This window comes from Gobius niger, assembly GCF_951799975.1.
Source record: "Gobius niger genome assembly, chromosome: 19".
Lineage (NCBI taxonomy): Eukaryota > Metazoa > Chordata > Actinopteri > Gobiiformes > Gobiidae > Gobius > Gobius niger.
In genome coordinates this window covers 26,332,527-26,354,438 of record NC_136870.1, presented here as the reverse complement: position 1 = coordinate 26,354,438, position 21,912 = coordinate 26,332,527, and the positions used below count along the sequence as shown (strand labels likewise).

Here is a 21,912-nt window from a genome sequence, read left to right as displayed (position 1 = left end):
TGGGGGGTGCTCCGGGAGTATGGGGTCCGGGGCCCTCTGCTAAGGGCTGTCCGTTCCCTGTATGACCGCAGCAGGAGCTTGGTTCGCATTGCCGGCAGTAAGTCAGACCTGTTGCCGGTGCGTGTTGGTCTCCGCCAGGGCTGCCCTTTGTCACCGGTTCTGTTCATTACTTTTATGGACAGAATTTCTAGGCGCAGCCAGGGGCCGGAGGGTGTCCGGTTTGGGAGCCTCAGAGTCTCATCTCTGCTGTTTGCAGATGATGTTGTTCTAATGGCTTCAACAAACCAGGACCTCCAGCACGCACTGGGGCGGTTTGCAGCCGAGTGTGAAGCGGCCGGGATGAGGATCAGCACCTCCAAATCCGAGGCCATGGTTCTCCACCGGATAAAGGTGGTTTCCCCTCTCCAGGTCGGTGGGGAGTCCTTGCCTCAAGTGGAGGAGTTCAAGTATCTCGGGGTCTTGTTCACGAGTGAGGGACGGATGGAGCGTGAGATCGACAGACGGATCGGTGCGGCGTCAGCAGTGATGCGGTCGCTGTATCGGTCTGTCGTGGTGAAGAGGGAGCTGAGTCGGAGGGCAAAGCTCTCGATTTACCGATCGATCTACGTTCCCACCCTCACCTATGGTCATGAGATTTGGGTCATGACCGAAAGGACAAGATCGCGAATACAAGCGGCCGAAATGAGTTTCCTTCGCAGGGTGGCTGGGCGCACCCTCCGAGATCGGGTGAGGAGCTCAGTTACCCGGGAGGAGCTCGGAGTAGAGTCGCTGCTCCTCCACGTCGAAAGGAGCCAGCTGAGGTGGCTCGGGCATCTGTTCCGGATGCCTCCTGGTCGCCTCCCGCGGGAGGTGTTCCAGGCATGTCCTAGTGGGACAAGGCCTCGTGGAAGACCCAGGACACGGTGGTGGGACTATGTCTCCGAGCTGGCCTGGTGTCGCCTCGGGGTCCCCCCAGAACAGCTGGAGGAGGTGTGTGTGGATCGGGAAGTTTGGGCATCTCTGCTGAGACTGCTGCCCCCGCGACCCGGCCCCGGATAAAGCGGAAGAAAATGGATGGATGGATGGATGGACATTACTTATGTTTTATGAGCAACTGACAAGTATGCATTGTACCCTGTTTACAGCTAAAGGACACCTGCTTGGACACCTGCTCGGCCGGGGTCAGGACATCTTATCTAGAATTGGAGACAGGGTGTTTGTGTTCTTGTGTGGCGACGTTTGTCTAATACATGTCGTCAGTGTCTCTGAATGTCTTAGGTCAATCTGACCCATTACACCATTAGGCCATCGGCTAGCTCTCAGAAAGGGCTTAGAAAATGACTTTTGTTCCAGGAAATACTTTTGATTTTGATTTTTATCAAGTACAATAGTTAAACTTCTTCCACAAAAATTTCCACACGCAAACTCCCTGCAGTTAATGAGAAATTGGCTCCTAAAGCGGGGAAGTTTGTGAAAAAATGGACATTTTAGCCTCTACAGGCATTTTTGACTCCAGTTATTTCAAAAAGTGTAAAGGCCACAGACTCCAAATTTTACAATCATAAAGACAATACTAAAAATAGTCAATATGTGGAAAAAGAAGGTGGATAGGAGTTCTAGTTTTTAAGAAATAACTTTTGAAAATATGCCTTTTTTGAAATATGCGTCCTATTGAAACAAGCACACTATGGGACCGACCATTTCCACATGACATTTTCAAATTAGATTTTATGAACATAAATAACAAATTGCTCCAGATAAGTTTCAAACATTCTTTTATTTTTTGTGATTTTGGGGTTTTTAACCATCAGAAGCAGATCAAGTATATCTTGGCATATGGACGAAAGCTTGACTTCAGTCTTGCCTGTTAGATCTTGTAATTCATTCAATATAAGACATTCTACTGCAGTGGTTCCCAACCTTTGTTCTTGATTCCCCTCCTGTGCATGCTGTAGTCAGGCTGCGCCCCCCCCTCAGTCGAAACAAATACAATAAAAAAATCAAAACTTGAAAATATTTACCGATATGCATTTTAAACACATTTTCTGAAATTAGATAGTTTTATGCACCTGTTGTGATTTTTAACCATTTTAATTTGTGCAAATGTATGACCTGACACTCTGACCAGACAAAGCTCTGGGCCCCACCTGCCGTCCCAGGAGCCCCCGGTAGGAAGCCCCGCTCCCCAGGTTGGGAACCACCATTCTAACGCACTCTCTATCCAGGCAAGGAGGCTGAAAAGTTCTTGTCGTTAGGGTCCTTTAAAGGCTCTTTCTGATGTAGAGTGTAACTCCTGAATTACTGTCCTTGTTCAGTGTTTCAAAAGTTCACTATTATTTCGGTGATCGGAGGAAAATCCGCTCGAATCCTTGACATCAGCCGGTCCGATCTGAAATCAAAAAGTACCGTTAAGTTTAATTTACAACTAGTTTATTGTATGTTGATGGTAAATACTTCATATACCAATTTTTTTTAAATTACATTGTATGTACAGTTTTGGGGCCCATATGAGTAGATTATTAGTTAAAAAATAAAGTCTAGTATCTGGGATGATAATGGATGATTGTGGATCTGTGAGGGGTTAGTCGTGCCTTTTCTGAAACCCCGTCCTCCTTCCTTTTCCTACTCACTAACACTCGAAATGCATGTTCCCTCGAAGGAAAGGTCTGTCCTAAGCAGAACACGCAGCAGGAGAAGTGGTTTATAAGCATGGATGCCGACTCACAGGTGTGTGTTACACCAGAGAGCAGCCTCATGCACCAAACTATTTCTGTTCCATGTTTATTTACAAGAGTCACATTTTACAGTCATATAGATATTTGATAATGAAAAAGAAAGCAGAAATGAGACCTAATATTGGCAAGTTTTAAGAAGCTAAAATATAGTGTACATATGAACAATCTGAATCTGAAACTCTAAGAGGAAATTAATGTTCAGTTCAAGTGGGAAGCAAAAGGAAGGAGGCGGGTTCAGAAAGGGCCAAGGTCAGATGCCACAGAGTCAGACACATTTTGTTCTAGGCCCAAGTTAGAATTTGATGAAACAAAAGAAATCTCACTTCTCTGATATTAATTTAGGCCAACCCAATAAATCCCTGTAAATCTAAATGCATGACTTGATTATAAGACGGTGATAAACAGAAAAATACATGACATACCTCTAATCTGAGGCCTCTGACGAATCTGCAGTTCATTGATGATCTTTAGCAGAGTCTCATCAGGCTCATTTCTCTGTGGTCCAAAGTCCTCCAGACAATCACAGGAGATCTTGTATGTGTATGTGGCCACAGATGGCAGGTTCTCCCACTGTAAAAATACAGACAAAGCACATTTTAAGTTTTTAACAAAAAGTACAGTCAAGAATCAAAGCCATATCTGAGGAGCCAAAAGGACAGAAACTGAGAATTCAGAGCTTAGATTAATATAATATTTACGAGAATTTTCAGTCAGATAGTCTTCAAAACGTGTTAAGAATATTGCTATAAAAAGGCCTCTCGATAAGTGTTGGAGAGCAGTTTGCAGAATATGTTCAGCATTTTTCAATGTGAATGCAGTTGTTCCAAGCCCAGGAGGATTCATTCTGATTGTCCCATGAATACATACCTCACTCTTTCATGTTGAGTCTTTAAATGAAGTGAGGCGATGCTTTACAGCACCAGGCTCAACCACAACATGTTTTCATCACGTAATTGTCCTGGAAAATGAAGAAAGCAGATTCAACAGAAATAACTACAGCAGTAGGGCAGGCCTTATGTATCATGTACAAGTAACTGTACTAATATTCTCCATTTTATCATGGACTTAATTGGACTTTGGAGTGAAATAAGAGACTGAAAGGATCTTATTCCAGCAATAATAAACTATAAACCACAGTTTACTGCAGTGAACAACCACAGACTGTAAAAATAACAGAGCTGTTCACAGTGGCACTCTTTAATTTACTTTTTTGATTGATTTGCGCTTTATTATAGCAACAACATTTGACAAACTTTGATAGGTTCAAATGTCAACATGCTTAAACATCTTTTTGGTGTAACTAACTGGTAAAGTTATTTGCTATTATAATTTCTAAAGCAAATCAGACAAATGGGGAACTACATCCTGAATGAGAACAAACTACGAATTTTCTTCGGGTCAAACATGCAACGTGAAACAGTAAAACGTGAGGCACAACACGTGTGTCGCTCCCTCAGTCATTATTTGTATTAGCATTATACTACACAATAAATAAGAATGTACTCACGAGTAGGACAACCACCTGGCTGCCGTTTTAGGAGTCTTTGCCTGGGGTAGGTCTGACGATCTTTGAAGAAGAGTTTGCAGAAGTTTGCAGTTCATTTTCCTCGCTGTCCAGGGATTATAACAGGTCTATGGTCCAAATCCACTCGTTTGCGATCTTTGTGAGTGTTGCCCACTCTGCTCGAGTTGTTCTCGCTGCAGAGGATCTAAAGTTTGCCTTCAGAAAGCAGGATTTTCTTTACAATAGTAGCTAACAGCTGCGCTGTCAGTGAAGGCGCTCCTCTGGGCTGCGTGTTTACTTCCGGGTTGCGGTGTCAACGCGATGCGCCGATTGGTCAGAAGTAGGTCAGGTGACCCTAAAATCATACGCGCCAGAAGAAAATAGTTCCCATTTCACGCTGCAGGGTTTCTGCGTGTGGAAACTTTATTTGACCCCCTTTGTTTTATATAGTTTCAGAATATGCAAAGAAATTGTATTTCTGATTTCCTGGAACAAAACTTCACGCTAGAAAAGCTAGCCAATGGCCTACATTGGGGCATTCCATAATCGTGTGATCATTGTGCTCTTTGTGTATAAATACTGTGAGCTGTGAACTGTTCTTCAGAGCATCTTGTATCTCGGTACTTGATGTGTCTCCATGTGCACATGTTAAATAAACCTGCACGCTTGATTCAGGACAACTTCTCTCCGTTTTTTATTTAATATGGTCTCAATATTTACCATAACAGAGGCTATTATAATTAACAGTGCGAGTGGTCTTACCTTCGGTGCGCTCTCTGCTGATAAAGACAGGAATATCCGTTATGGTGGGTGCGATAAAAGCAGGAGTATCCGTTGGGTGGGTGTGGAGGGACACCTTCATGCTGCAGATTCTATTGTAAGTTGAATGTTCTGTGAAAACAGGTGGGATCCGGTGGCGTTGGGGTGTAGTCTGTCCTTTTTGAAAAGTCCAGGCCTGTTAAAAAAATGTGAAGAAATTGTCCATGTATGGGATGTTGTTCTTCGTGCAGGAGTTCTTTAAGAACAGATGGAGCAGCCTCGCTCTACTAAATTTTCCACCCCCAAAACGGGGCGCAGAGAAGGGTCCGGAAACTATGCAAGTTTTGTTATTGTTTTTGATGGTGTTGATGAGAGAAACGAAGTCCTGGTTGAGTTTTTCTGACTGCTGAAGTTTGAGGTCGTTGGTACCGGCGTGGATCACTGCTGTGGAGATTGAAGGATGATTTTGGATGTTTGGGGCAGAGTTATTGATGTCCTGCACGAGAGCACCTGGGTGGCAGGAGGTGTGGCCGTTAATGACCCTCACATCGCGGACCATCGACGTACCGAGCACAAGCACTGATGGATTTGGCTTCACCACGGCCTGAGCCGGGCTCCGAGTCTGATCCACATCCACAGGCTCCGTGCGGTTCAACGCGGGCCCGGACAGAGTAGCAGGCGTATCCCCACGCTCATCCCGAGCACTCGGCGGAGGGGGGGCGGTGGAGGCCCCTGGGCCATTGGCAGTTTGCGGACTCGAGGTGCGCGTGAAGTTGCCATGGTCTCCGGGCAGTGTCTGCGCACCACACTCGCATGATGTTTGTGGGCAGCCCAAGTCCGGGAACTGGCTCTCATGCCATAAGCCTCCAGGAGGGGGCGATGTGTCCGTGTAGAGCAGAGACTCCCGCGGTGAGGGGGGGTCTCGGACTGAGTGAGCCCCGGCTGACACATACACATATGCCTCTAAATTCACTTTATTTGTATTTTTTTTAGAGTGATCTGATGGTACAACAGAGCTATATCTAACATCAACACCGTTTTGAAACTTTCCCCTGTGATTTCAAGATCAATTTAAATGATTTAAAAAGTGAGGCGCCTTTGTCAGGCTGATCCCAGGTCCTGTCATCCCCCTTTCCACTATGGTCCACTATGGTCCACTATGGTCCACTATGGTCCACTATGGTCCGCTATGGTCCACTATGGTCCGCTATGGTCCACTATGGTCCACTATGGTCCACTATGGTCCACTATGGTCCGCTATGGTCCACTATGATCCACTATGGTCCACTATGGTCCACTATGATCCACTATGGTCCACTATGGTCCACTATGGTCCCACTATGGTCCACTATGGTCCGCTATGGTCCGCTATGGTCCACTATGATCCACTATGGTCCACTATGGTCCACTATGATCCACTATGGTCCACTATGGTCCACTATGGTCCCACTATGGTCCACTATGGTCCCACTATGGTCCACTATGGTCCCACTATGGTCCACTATGGTCCCACTATGGTCCACTATGGTCCGCTATGGTCCGCTATGGTCCGCTATGGTCCGCTATGGTCCGCTATGGTCCGCTATGGTCCGCTATGGTCCACTATGGTCCACTATGATCCGCTATGGTCCGCTATGGTCCGCTATGGTCCGCTATGGTCCACTATGGTCCCACTATGGTCCACTATGGTCCGCTATGGTCCGCTATGGTCCGCTATGGTCCACTATGGTCCACTATGATCCACTATGGTCCACTATGGTCCACTATGATCCACTATGGTCCACTATGGTCCACTATGGTCCACTATGGTCCACTATGGTCCGCTATGGTCCACTATGGTCCACTATGATCCACTATGGTCCACTATGGTCCACTATGATCCACTATGGTCCACTATGGTCCGCTATGGTCCGCTATGGTCCGCTATGATCCACTATGGTCCACTATGATCCACTATGGTCCGCTATGGTCCACTATGGTCCGCTATGGTCCGCTATGGTCCACTATGGTCCACTATGGTCCACTATGGTCCACTATGATCCACTATGGTCCGCTATGGTCCACTATGGTCCGCTATGGTCCGCTATGGTCCGCTATGGTCCGCTATGATCCACTATGGTCCACTATGATCCACTATGGTCCGCTATGGTCCACTATGGTCCACTATGGTCCGCTATGGTCCGCTATGGTCCGCTATGATCCACTATGGTCCACTATGATCCACTATGGTCCGCTATGGTCCACTATGGTCCACTATGGTCCACTATGGTCCACTATGGTCCACTATGGTCCGCTATGGTCCACTATGGTCCACTATGATCCACTATGGTCCGCTATGGTCCACTATGATCCACTATGGTCCCACTATGGTCCACTATGGTCCACTATGGTCCACTATGGTCCACTATGGTCCCACTATGGTCCACTATGGTCCACTATGGTCCCACTATGGTCCACTATGGTCCACTATGGTCCACTATGGTCCACTATGGTCCCACTATGGTCCACTATGGTCCCACTATGGTCCACTATGGTCCACTATGGTCCGCTATGGTCCACTATGGTCCCACTATGGTCCACTATGGTCCCACTATGGTCCGCTATGGTCCACTATGGTCCGCTATGGTCCACTATGGTCCACTATGGTCCGCTAAGGTCCACTATGGTCCACTATGGTCCACTATGGTCCACTATGGTCCGCTATGGTCCACTATGATCCACTATGGTCCACTATGGTCCACTATGGTCCGCTATGGTCCACTATGGTCCGCTATGGTCCCACTATGGTCCGCTATGGTCCACTATGGTCCGCTATGGTCCACTATGGTCCACTATGATCCGCTATGGTCCCACTATGGTCCACTATGGTCCACTATGGTCCACTATGGTCCCACTATGGTCCGCTATGGTCCACTATGGTCCACTATGGTCCGCTATGGTCCACTATGGTCCCACTATGGTCCACTATGGTCCCACTATGGTCCGCTATGGTCCACTATGGTCCGCTATGGTCCACTATGGTCCGCTATGGTCCACTATGGTCCACTATGGTCCCACTATGGTCCGCTATGGTCCACTATGGTCCACTATGGTCCGCTATGGTCCACTATGGTCCCACTATGGTCCACTATGGTCCCACTATGATCCACTATGGTCCACTATGGTCCCACTATGGTCCACTATGGTCCCACTATGGTCCGCTATGGTCCACTATGGTCCACTATGGTCCCACTATGGTCCGCTATGGTCCACTATGATCCACTATGGTCCACTATGGTCCACTATGGTCCCACTATGGTCCGCTATGGTCCACTATGGTCCACTATGGTCCCACTATGGTCCGCTATGGTCCACTATGGTCCACTATGGTCCGCTATGGTCCACTATGGTCCCACTATGGTCCACTATGGTCCCACTATGGTCCGCTATGGTCCGCTATGGTCCACTATGATCCACTATGGTCCACTATGGTCCGCTATGGTCCACTATGGTCCCACTATGGTCCACTATGGTCCACTATGGTCCCACTATGGTCCGCTATGGTCCACTATGGTCCGCTATGGTCCGCTATGGTCCACTATGGTCCCACTATGGTCCACTATGGTCCCACTATGGTCCGCTATGGTCCGCTATGGTCCACTATGATCCACTATGGTCCACTATGGTCCGCTATGGTCCACTATGGTCCCACTATGGTCCACTATGGTCCCACTATGGTCCGCTATGGTCCACTATGGTCCACTATGGTCCCACTATGGTCCGCTATGGTCCGCTATGGTCCACTATGGTCCCACTATGGTCCACTATGGTCCCACTATGGTCCACTATGGTCCACTATGGTCCACTATGGTCCACTATGGTCCGCTATGGTCCACTATGGTCCCACTATGGTCCACTATGGTCCCACTATGGTCCGCTATGGTCCACTATGGTCCACTATGGTCCCACTATGGTCCACTATGGTCCCACTATGGTCCGCTATGGTCCACTATGGTCCACTATGGTCCCACTATGGTCCGCTATGGTCCACTATGGTCCCACTATGGTCCGCTATGGTCCACTATGGTCCACTATGGTCCGCTATGGTCCACTATGGTCCCACTATGGTCCGCTATGGTCCACTATGGTCCACTATGGTCCCACTATGGTCCGCTATGGTCCGCTATGGTCCACTATGGTCCGCTCCCGCCTACGGAGCCGCCGTCCTGACTCTTCCCTCGCTTTCAAGATATTGACAACATAAATATTTGTAAGAAATGTCACTTGAGACTCAAAGTCTTTAAACAAATGCCCGTAAGTCTGATAATTCACGGTTGTGGCTAATGACAGAGTGGTTTGTTTGGGCCGAAATTAGGAGCCTGATTGGCCCACGCATGCGCAGTTGAGATGGACATTTGACTTATTATTGAGTTTTCTGATTTCTCTGACCATGTAGACATAGACACACAGTATGTTCTGGCGTGTGATCATTAGTGTAAATGATGGGAACTTACATGGTGTCATCCAGTTTCTTTTTGTAAAATTCCTCCATTTGAGCCATTTCCCCTCTCAGACGAGTCATGCTGTCACACAATAAAGTAGCTTCATGTAATTAGACATCTCACACTAAACTGTACACTTGTACATTGAAGCGTTAAAGTGATCAATGACAATGTGATAATTAGAACACAGACCTGGACTCTGGAGTTTCCTTTGCCCTGAAAAAACAAACAAACCAAACAGGACTTGAATTTAACACAAGACAACAATGAAGCATTTGACGATAAAGCATTTGACCCATCGTGCAATATCTTTGGGTTAATCAGAAGCACTCAGTGTGTGAATTGAACCTTACTGAGCGGTATAAAACTGCAGTCTGTGCCTTTGCCTTATTACATTACAATACATTGCCACATGGTGGTGCACTTTCCATGTACTGAGGCACACTTGCTCAACTTTGTGACATGAATTTGGCAGTGGACCACTGTGCTCTACATCATGGACCACTGTGCTCTATATCATGGACCACTGTGCTCTACATCATGGACCACTATGCTCTACAGCATGGACCACTGTGCTCTACATCACTGCTGTAACAAGCGCTGAATATGGTTTGTTTATGATATGTTTTTATGGAAAGTTTATCAGTGGAAATCAACAAGTCTCTGCTCTTCATCAGTCTGAGAGCACATCTGTGGCAGCTGCACCACATGTTCAGGGACCTCCTGTCAAAGGTCTGCCTCATGCAGGTGTGAAAGTGTCATGTAAATGGTCACAGTAACGGTTTAGAATACAGCCCACAAGTTCCAGGTGTAAGTACAGGTAACAAGAAAGTAATTACGCATGCAAGTACAGGTACTCTTACAACGTGTAACAAGGGGGACAGTGTGTAACAAGGAAGTAGAAAGTGTAGCAAGGAAGTAAAACGTGTAACAAGGGGAAACAGTGTGTAACAAGGAAGTAGAAAGTCTAACAAGGAAGTACAACGTGTAACAAGGAAGTACAAAGTGTAACAAGGAAGTACAACGTGTAACAAGGAAGTACAAAGTGTAACAAGAAAGTACAAAGTGTAACAAGAAAGTACAAAGTGTAACAAGGAAGTAGAAAGTGTAACAAGGAAGTACAAAGTGTAACAAGGAAGTACAAAGTCTAACAAGGAAATACAAAGTGCAACAAGGAAGTACAAAGTGTAACAAGGAAGTACAAAGTGTAACAAGAAAGTACAAAGTGTAACAAGGAAGTACAAAGTGTAACAAGGAAGTACAAAGTGTAACAAGGAAGTACAAAGTGCAACAAGGAAGTACAAAGTGTAACAAGGAAGTACAACGTGTAACAAGGAAGTACAAAGTGCAACAAGGAAGTACAAAGTGTAACAAGGAAGTACAACGTGTAACAAGGAAGTACAAAGTGTATCAAGGAAGTAGAAAGTGCAACAAGGAAGTACAAAGTGTAACAAGGAAGTAGACAGTGTAACAAGGAAGTACAAAGTGTAACAAGGAAGTAGACAGTGTAACAAGGAAGTACAAAGTGTAACAAGGAAGTACAAAGTGTAACAAGGAAGTAGACAGTGTAACAAGGAAGTAGACAGTGTAACAAGGAAGTACAAAGTGTAACAAGGAAGTACAAAGTGTAACAAGGAAATACAAAGTGTAACAAGGAAATACAAAGTGTAACAAGGAAGTACAAAGTGTAACAAGGAAGTACAAAGTGCAACAAGGAAGTACAAAGTGCAAAAAGGAAGTACAATGTGTAACAAGGAAATACAAAGTGTAACAAGGAAGTACAAAGTGTAACAAGGAAATACAAAGTGTAACAAGGAAGTACAAAGTGTAACAAGGAAGTACAAAGTGCAACAAGGAAGTACAAAGTGTAACAAGGAAGTACAAAGTGTAACAAGGAAATACAAAGTGCAACAAGGAAGTACAAAGTGTAACAAGGAAGTACAAAGTGTAACAAGGAAGTACAAAGTGTAACAAAAAGTACAAAGCGTAACAAGGAAATACAAAGTGCAACAAGGAAGTACAAAGTGTAACAAGGAAGTACAAAGTGCAACAAGGAAGTACAAAGTGTAACAAGGAAGTACAAAGTGTAACAAGGAAATACAAAGTGCAACAAGGAAGTACAAAGTGTAACAAGGAAGTACAAAGTGTAACAAGGAAGTACAAAGTGTAACAAGGAAGTACAAAGCGTAACAAGGAAGTACAAAGTGTAACAAGGAAGTACAAAGTGTAACAAGGAAGTACAAAGTGTAACAAGGAAGTACAAAGTGCAAAAAGGAAGTACAAAGTGTAACAAGGAAGTACAAAGTGTAACAAGGAAGTAGACAGTGTAACAAGGAAGTACAAAGTGTAACAAGGAAGTACAAAGTGTAACAAGGAAGTACAAAGTGTAACAAGGAAGTACAAAGTGTAACAAGGAAGTACAAAGTGTAACAAGGAAGTACAAAGTGCAACAAGGAAGTACAAAGTGTAACAAGGAAGTAGACAGTGTAACAAGGAAGTACAAAGTGTAACAAGGAAGTACAAAGTGTAACAAGGAAGTAGACAGTGTAACAAGGAAGTAGACAGTGTAACAAGGAAGCACAAAGTGTAACAAGGAAGTAGACAGTGTAACAAGGAAGTACAAAGTGTAACAAGGAAGTACAAAGTGTAACAAGGAAGAAGGGAGTGTAACAAGGAAGTACAAAGTGTAACAAGGAAGTACAAAGTGTAACAAGGAAGTAGAAAGTGTAACAAGGAAATACAAAGTGCAACAAGGAAGTACAAAGTGTAACAAGGAAGTAAAAAGTGTATCAAGGAAGTAGAAAGTGCAACAAGGAAGTACAAAGTGTAACAAGGAAGTACAAAGTGTAACAATGAAGTACAAAGTGCAACAAGGAAGTACAACGTTTTTATTTTATTTTTTATTTTTATTTACAACATGTACAAAACAAGTAGGGCACTATTGATGATCTGTTCAGATTACAATGTTCACAAGCAGTAAAAGAACAAACATACATAAATAAAACAACATGGTGCAGTATAGTTAGAGTACTTCCAAGGGGTTATACAGTTCTGGGTAGCTTACTCAGGAGTTCATCAACAGATTCGTTATTATTGGTGCTTATATATTTGAGGGATTTTAAATAACTGTCAAAGTCCACAAGAAACCGTTTAAAGTTTGGGGATGATTTAAGTATTTTTTGTTTATGTATAAAGAATTTTCCAAGACAGAGAATTAAATTATAACACAGTTCATTGTTCTTGTTCTGAAGAAGCGTTCCAAAAGTTATGTTGTCTCTTGAGATTGGATTGGAATTTCAATTTGCCGCTGTATGTTCTTCTTCTTCCATTATGTTTCGGGTTTGAAATATAAATTCTTTTGGCAGCGCCTTCAACAGTTTTGTAAATTCAGATTTAGGAGGATTGAAGTTGTATTTGATACAGAAGTCTTCATAATTTAGTGATTCACCATTTGTTTTCATCAAGTGTATAACAGACCATATATTCCTATTCAACCATTCTTCATAAAACAGTGACTTATTTCTATGTAGTATGTACCTATTATTCCACATTATCGTCGCATGTGGTGAATAATTGTGCACATACAATAGCTTCCAATACAGTAATACTTGGTTGTGGAACTCTGACAGTTTAATTGGCAATTTATTAATATTAAAATCAGACAGGAGCAATAATTTTAGACCACCTAGTTTGTTGAAAATAAAATTAGGGATACAGTACCAAAAACTATTAGAATTGAGCCAGGCTTTTAACCAGTTTACTTTCAGTGTACCATTAAGGCATTCAAAATCTATTACTTTCAAGCCCCCATCATTTATTTCTTGGACCATTTGATTTTTTCTGATGTAGTGTGGCTTGTTTCTCCAAATAAAATTGAAGTTAATTGTATTAATAGCTTTAATTAGGTTGTTTGAAACCGACGTACTACAGGTTGGGTAAATCAATCTCGATAGACTCTCCATTTTTGTCAAATAAATACGACCAAATATAGAGAGATCCCTCTGAAGCCATATGTTTAATTTCGATTTACAATTAGCAAGTTTATTTTGTATGTTCATAGTACAAAATAAACCCCCATGCAACCCCCATGAGCTTCCACCTTAACGTGTTGGGGTTGTTTGAGTACCCGAATGACCCGAGGAGCTATGTTGTCTGGGGCTTTATGCCCCTGGTAGGGTCTCCCATGGCAAACAGGTCCGAGGTGACGGGTCAGACGAAGAGCAGCACACAAGACTCCCATGGACAATGAAAGAACAAGGACCGTGACGCCGCCCGGCATGGCGCAGCCGGGGCCCCACCCTGGAGCCAGGCCTGGGGTTGGGGCTCGAACTCGAGCGCCTGGTGGTCGGGCCTTTGCCCACGGGGCCCGGCCGGGTACAGCCCGAAGAGACGGCGTGGGCCCGCCCTCCTGTGGACTCACCACCCGCAGAGGGATCCGTAGGGGTCGGGTGCAGAGAGGACTGGGTGGCAGTCGAGGCCGGGTGCGCCTGGTCCACATGCGCAGCTTCTGGCGTTTCGGGACATGGAACGTCACCTCGCTGGGGGGGAAGGAGCCTGAGCTTGTGCGGGAGGTTGAGAGATACCGGCTAGATATAGCCGGGCTCACCTCCACGCACAGCTTGGGTTCCGGATCCCAACTCCTGGAGAGAGGCTGGACTCTCCATTTTTCTGGAGTTGCCCGCGGGGAGAGGCGGCGGGCTGGGGTGGGTTTGCTCATATCCCCCCAGCTCAGCCGTCACATGTTGGAGTTCACCCGGTGGACGAGAGGGTCGCGTCCCTACGCCTTCGGGTCGGGGACAGGTCTCTCACCGTTGTCTCGGCCTACGGGCCCAACATCGGTGCAGAGTACCCGGCCTTCTTGGAGTCCCTGGGAGGGGTACTAGATGGTGCTCCGACTGGGGACTCCATTGTTCTACTGGGGGACTTCAACGCCCACGTGGGTAACGACAGTGAGACCTAGGAGGGAGTGATTGGGAGGAACGGCCTCCCCGATCTGAACCCGAGTGGTGTTCTGTTATTGGACTTCTGTGCTAGTCACAGTTTGTCCATAACGAACACCATGTTCGAGCACAAGGGTGTCCATAAGTGCACGTGGCACCAGGACACCCTAGGCAGGAGGTCGATGATCGACTTTGTAGTTGTGTCATCTGATCTCCGGCCGCGTGTCTCGGACACTCGGGTGAAGAGAGGGGCGGAGCTGTCAACTGATCACCACCTGGTGGTGAGCTGGATCCGCTGGCAGGGGAGGAAGCCGGTCAGACCTGGCAGGCCCAAGCGTGTTGTGAGGGTCTGCTGGGAGTCCGAGTGGACCATGTTCTCCTCCTCCATTGTCGATGCGGCTGCTCGTAGTTGTGGCCGTAAGGTCTCTGGTGCCTGTCGCGGCGGCAATCCCCGAACCCGGTGGTGGCGCCCGGAAGTAAGGGATGCCGTCAAGCTGAAGAAGGAGTCCTACCTGGCCTTGTTGGCTTGTGGGACTCCTGAGGCAGCTGAGAGGTACCGGCAGGCCAAGCGTGCTGCGGCTCGGGCGGTCGCAGAGGCAAAAACTCGGGTCTGGGAGGAGTTCGGAGAAGCCATGGAGGAAGACTATCGGTCGGCCTCGAAGAGATTCTGGCAAACCATCCGGCGCCTCAGGAGGGGGAAGCAGTGCTTCACCAACACTGTGTACAGTGCGGGTGGGGGGCTGCTGACCTCGACTGGGGATGTCGTCGGTCGGTGGAAGGAGTACTTCGAAGACCTCCTCAATCCCGTCGTCACGTCTTCTAATGAGGAAGCAGAGGCTGGGGACTCGGAGGTGGGCTCGCCCATCACCGGGGCTGAAGTCACCGAGATGGTGAGAAAGCTCCTCGGTGGCAGGGCTCCCGGGGGTGGATGAGATTCGCCCTGAGTACCTTAAGTCTCTGGATGTTGTAGGACTGTCTTGGCTGACACGTCTCTGCAACATCGCGTGGCGGTCGGGGACAGTGCCTCTGGATTGGCAGACCGGGGTGGTGGTCCCTCTCTTTAAGAAGGGGGATCGGAGGGTGTGTTCCAATTACAGAGGAATCACCCTCCTTAGCCTCCCCGGTAAGGTCTACTCCAGGGTGCTGGAGAGGAGGATCCGGCCGATGGTCGAACCTTGGATTCAGGAGGAACAATGCGGTTTTCGTCCTGGTTGTGGCACACTGGACCAGCTCTATACCCTCCGTCGGGTGCTTGAGGGTTCATGGGAGTTCGCCCAACCAGTCCACATGTGTTTTGTGGATCTGGAGAAGGCGTTCGACCGTGTCCCTCGTGGTGCCCTGTGGGGGGTGCTCCGTGAGTATGGGGTCCGGGGCCCTCTGCTAAGGGCTGTCCGTTCCCTGTATGACCGCAGCAGGAGCTTGGTTCGCATTGCCGGCAGTAAGTCAGACCTGTTCCCGGTGCATGTTGGTCTCCGCCAGGGCTGCCCTTTGTCACTGGTTCTGTTCATTACTTTTATGGACAGAATTTCTAGGCGCAGCCAGGGGCCGGAGGGTGTCCGGTTTGGGAGCCTCAGAGTCTCATCTCTGCTGTTTGCGGATGATGTTGTTCTGATGGCTTCAACGAACCAGGACCTCCAGCTGCTCTGGGGCGGTTTGCAGCCGAGTGTGTAGCGGCCGGGATGAGAATCAGCACCTCCAAATCCGAGGCCATGGTTCTCCACCGGAAAAAGGTGGCTTCCCCTCTTCAGGTCGGTGGGGAGTCCTTGCCTCAAGTGGAGGAGTTCAAGTATCTCGGGGTCTTGTTCACGAGTGAGGGACGGATGGAGCGTGAGATCGACAGACGGATCGGTGCGGCGTCAGCAGTGATGCGGTCGCTGTATCGGTCTGTCGTGGTGAAGAGGGAGCTGAGTCGGAGGGCAAAGCTCTCGATTTACCGATCGATCTACGTTCCCACCCTCACCTATGGTCATGAGATTTGGGTAATGACCGAAAGGACAAGATCGCGAATACAAGCGGCCGAAATGAGTTTCCTTCACAGGGTGGCTGGGCGCACCCTCCGAGATCGGGTGAGGAGCTCAGTTACCCGGGAGGAGCTCGGAGTAGAGTCGCTGCTCCTTCACGTCGAAAGGAGCAGCTGAGGTGGCTATAGGGCATCTGTTCCGGATGCCTCCTGGTCGCCTCCCGCGGGAGGTGTTCCAGGCATGTCCTAGTGGGACAAGGCCTCGTGGAAGACCCAGGACACGGTGGTGGTACTATGTCTCCGAGCTGGCCTGGTGTCGCCTCCGGGTCCCCCCAGAACAGCTGGAGGAGGTGTGTGTGGACCGGGAAGTTTGGGCATCTCTGCTGAGACTGCTGCCCCCGCGACCCGGCCCCGGATAAAGCGGAAGAAAATGGATGGATGGATGTATGCATGACGTCCTCTGTAGACCGCCTTCTGCCCAGCCTTTCGTGCCAGCTCCACTTTTGGCCACACAGCCAGCCGTGCTTCTCTCTCCTCCTTGGTGAGGTCCTCCGCGAATTTGATGTCGATGTCTCTGCAGATGGGGTGGCCCTTGGTGGCCCGCCAGAGTTCCTCCTTGTAGGTTCTCAGTGAAAACTGCATAATGATATGTCGGGGACGGCCATTGGCGGCGGCGCCAAGGCGATGCACGGAGTCCAAGATCAGATCCATCTTCTCATACCAGTGTGGCAAGATCCTTATAATGATATCGGCAACCTGTTTCCGTCTGTCTTCCTCCTTTCCTTCTTTCAGCCCGTTAAGGCGCAGGTTCCATCGTCTTTTGTATGCCTCCAAATCGTCCGTCTTTTTCTCAACGCGGGAAAGTTTCTCAGTCAGATCACTGTTGGTAGACTTCAGTTGTTTAATCTCCTCGGCCATCTCTTTATTCTTCTCCTTCAGATCTTTGATTTCACCACTGTTAAAGTCAACTGCCTTAACAAGGTTAGCGATGGCGAGTGTATTTTGCTTCAGGTCGCTTCTAAGCTCTTCAAATGAATTCCTCAGTCTTTCAACCGCAGCTAGTATGGCGCTCGTCTCAGCGTTAACGGCGGGCTCATTTCCTTTTTGCTTTTTGGGAGGCACGGGAACTTTACCTGGCGATGTTAAGATATTCTTGGTCTCCTTTACACTGGTCTCCATAGGTTCTTGACTGGCATAGTCGTGAACTAGCAGCGTTTTGTTAACTTTAACTTTGCCGTTAGCCATATCTTCTATTCGGTCGAGTTTTACTGTTATCTTGGATAGTTCTTGACTTTGGATGTAGATTGAAGTAGTTTTGCGATTCACTTATTCTTAAATAAAACTTTTTCAGGGTCCGCTACTCAGAGCTCCTCACTGCTCAACTGCTCGCTCTGCCATCTTGTTACACGTTGTACTTCCTTGTTACATTGTGTACTTCCTTGTTGCACTTTGTACTTCCTTGTTACACTTTGTACTTCCTTGTTACACTTTGTACTTTCTTGTTACACTTTGTACTTCCTTGTTACACATTGTACTTCCTTGTTACACATTGTACTTCCTTGTTGCACTTTGTACTTCCTTGTTACACTTTGTACTTCCTTGTTACACTTTGTACTTTCTTGTTACACTTTGTACTTCCTTGTTACACTTTGTACTTCCTTGTTACACTTTGTACTTCCTTGTTACACATTGTACTTCCTTGTTACACATTGTACTTCCTTGTTACACTTTGTACTTCCTTGTTACACTTTGTACTTTCTTGTTACACTTTGTACTTCCTTGTTACACTTTGTACTTCCTTGTTACACTTTGTACTTCCTTGTTACACATTGTACTTCCTTGTTACACTTTGTACTTCCTTGTTACACTTTGTACTTCCTTGTTACACATTGTACTTCCTTGTTACACATTGTACTTCCTTGTTACACTTTGTACTTCCTTGTTACACATTGTACTTCCTTGTTACACATTGTACTTCCTTGTTACACTTTGTACTTTCTTGTTACACTTTGTACTTTCTTGTTACACTTTGTACTTCCTTGTTACACTTTGTACTTCCTTGTTACACTTTGTACTTCCTTGTTACACTTTCTACTTCCTTGTTACACTTTGTACTTTCTTGTTACACTTTGTACTTTCTTGTTACACATTGTACTTCCTTGTTACACTTTGTACTTCCTTGTTACACATTGTACTTCCTTGTTACACTTTGTACTTCCTTGTTACACTTTGTACTTCCTTGTTACACATTGTACTTCCTTGTTACACTTTGTACTTTCTTGTTACACTTTGTACTTTCTTGTTACACTTTGTACTTTCTTGTTACACTTTGTACTTCCTTGTTACACTTTGTACTTCCTTGTTACACATTGTTCCCCCTTGTTACACGTTGTAAGAGTACCTGTACTTACATGTGTAATTACTTTCTTGTTACCCGTATTTACACCTGGAACTTGCGGGCTGTATTCCAAACCGTTACCGCCAATCCACAGACGACCCGCTCACCTGCACCAGTGCAAGCTGAATATAGCACAGTTGTGTGTGTGTGTGTGTGTGTGTATGTATGTATATATATATATATATATATATATATATATATATATATATATATATATATATATTCAGCTTCAGTAAGTTCACATACACATATCTTTTCTTGCTGAAATTAGTGACAGATTTATGAGTGTTTACAAATCCCTTACAATTTCCCGCATGCATACTCCTCTGTAAACAATTGTTTTACAGTATTTTAGTTTGTTTTAGGTTTTATATTTACAATTTATGATTAATTAAATGAATTTATCTTGTATCAGTGTTGTATGCTTGCAGGTTAATATTTAAAATAAAAAACATAAAATAAAAGAGACAATAATAACACACACAAAAAACATAAGTGATTAAATGAAAAGTGCTCCCCTCAGTGGTTATTAATGGTTTTACATCCTACTTTTTGATCATTTTGCCCCTTTTTAATACACGGTTTATTTCTTTTAGAAATGGTTTTCTTTAAGATATTCCTCCCACATTTGTGTCCTGCCCTCTTATTTTGAATGTTAGGTATTTGTTCCACTTCCTTAATTTTATCTCACTTTTCCTCCATTTATCTATAGTTTTCCTTGTTTTTTTGTTGCCAGTTGGTATAAACTACCTTGAGTGCACTTACCCTTAATATTCTGAGCAGATAATGATCTTCTTTACTAAACTCTCCCACTGATATTATGCCCAACATTATGGCAGTTTTGTCAATTTTTGTATCTATTTTCAACACCCTTCGTATTTCATTTGATATATTTTCCCAGTGTATTTTTAGAACTGGTCATTTACCAGAAAATATGGACGTAGTTTGCCATTTTCTCCCGACAGTCTCTCCAAGATTATGATGTCTGCTGAATGGGTTTTATGAAGTATCTAATTTGGAATTTCCATGCAAATTCTCTCCATGTTTGGGAGGCAGTTGTTTCATGTATCGACATATTTATTTTTACCATTCGTCTTCTGAAAACTTCTGTATCTTCTTCCCACTCTAAATTCAAGGAGTTTTCTCTGTTCTCGAGCTGCCGACCAGAAGTTAGATCTCGTTTTGACACTATTTGCTGGAAATTATTCTTCATTATTCTTTTTTTTCCTTTTTACATGACTGGTCTATCAGTGTGGATTGACAGTGTTTTTTTTTAAATTGTAGCAACAATTCACTTTGGGTGTGGTTCATTCAGATCCCAGTGTTTGCCACAATTATCAGCAATGTTGAATATAATGCAATCATTTAATAATTACCTTTTTTGATTGGCTGTTACATGTATACTCCTGCACGAGATACTACTACTACAGCACATACAGACTACTAAAATTGGATGTACCAGGATGAAAGTGTCTAACATATATTATAAAACACATCTTCATCAATTTTCATGGAATGTGAAAAAGCACAGCAAGTTATTACTCTCCTCATACAACAAGGCGCAAAGAAACACGTCGGAAACACATTTCAGCGAACGTTATGAGCGGCTAAATTAATACAAGAATACAATGCCTTTCAGCGTAAACTTTGGGGACACACAGCTTTTAGACACAATGGCCCTCATTTATCAACAACATTGCGTACAAAAACGGTGTACGTGTAGGTGTATTTGCGATATACGCCAGAGTCATTTGAATGAAACGCCCAAAAATATTCATAATCAGGAGGCCACGGGTTTTGTGGCACGCACGCACGAAACAGGCAAAACAGGAACATTTCTCCAACCAGGAAATGATAAAGAATTGTTTTTAACACAACAAATATGATATTTTTGCGCATGAGAAAAAATAAAGAATCTATTAGAAACCCAATAGCCTTACAGCCAATCCAAGATCACATTCACTGAAAAGAAATGAAAAAAATAAAAAACGTTTATTAAATACGCTGTAGGCCTAAATAGCATAGGCCTATATAAAAAAGGGTATAAAATTAAACCACAAAAAAAAAAGTGTAGTAAAAAGAAGAAAGCGTGGATGTAACGCTGCAGTCCGAGCAGACTCTGGACCATGAACTAAACCAGCGAAAAGCAGCTGTCAGCTCCGCGGACTCAGCGCTGGAGCCGGGGCAGAACTGCGCGTCTTTTGGCCGAGCAGAGCTTTCCTCCGGGAGGGAACAGGTGCGCGGAGAGCTCACAGCCAACCGGAACCTAACGAACCCGTCCGGACCGAAGACAGCCCTACGACGGGACGAGCCTCCCCTGAGGAGAGGAGAGCGCGCGGTCAGCAGACCCTGCGCGCGCCACTTCCGGACCTTACGACCCCGTCCGGACCGAGGAAAGCTGTGGTGCTGTCGGAGGATTTATTTGACACCCGGGTTGCTCGCGCCACGGAATCCGGTCCACAGACTTGACGCTCAAAGCAGCCAGAACACGGAGCAGGGCCTCGTGAAGACCCCGGTGAGTCCCGGTGTCCCGACGGCAGCGTCATGTGAGGCGGGGCAGACATCCACACTAAGTTTGCACAGCAGCAGCGGTCTCTTTTGTTAAAAAAGAAAATATCCCCGCAGTCCAGGTTCTAGTGTCTCTGGTCGGGCTGAGCCTTTGAGCTCGTCCCGTGGCGTGGAGGAGCAGGTCGATGCAGCGCAACATTGAATCAAGTCTGCCCATAAACCTTAACGCTGTAGCCTTGTTTCATGCGGTGTGGCAATGCAATTCATGCTGCTAAAAACTGTTTCCCAGCGCTGTTTAGTGTTTAGTTAATATTGGTGTATCATGTGCACCACCTCCTGACTTGGTGTAGGATCTGAGCGCACCGTACGCCAGGTGTACGGTGCGCTCAGATTGATAAATGCCAAAACAGGTGGGAATTTTTCGTACACCCCACATACGCTCTGATTTCACCGTACGCAAGTTTGATAAATGAGGGCCAATAAGACCAAATGGAGACACAGGAACATTTAATATAAGTTGGCTACATAAGATTATCTGCATAAAGACAAGATATAGTCCTTGAACTGGTGTAATTATGTTTCATTTTGTCCGATTGTAATTAAGTTTGATATATATAATTAAACACAACTGGCAAAAGTCTTATGTGA

General features: G+C 45.7%; 1 protein-coding gene across 1 annotated transcript in view; it reads right to left on the bottom strand.

Annotated features, from left to right (window-relative positions):
* The window catches only part of LOC306978378 (NACHT, LRR and PYD domains-containing protein 3-like), a gene marked incomplete at its 3' end in the record, with an annotated part of 44,792 nt that overhangs the window by 22,762 nt on the left and 118 nt on the right, over window positions 1–21,912 (bottom strand). The window contains exons 2-3 of the mRNA XM_079576901.1: window positions 9,651–9,674; window positions 9,471–9,539 (exon numbers count right to left, since the gene is read on the bottom strand). Coding sequence (XP_079433027.1) covers window positions 9,471–9,539; window positions 9,651–9,674 — 93 coding nt within the window. The remainder of the gene's footprint in view (window positions 1–9,470; window positions 9,540–9,650; window positions 9,675–21,912) is intronic.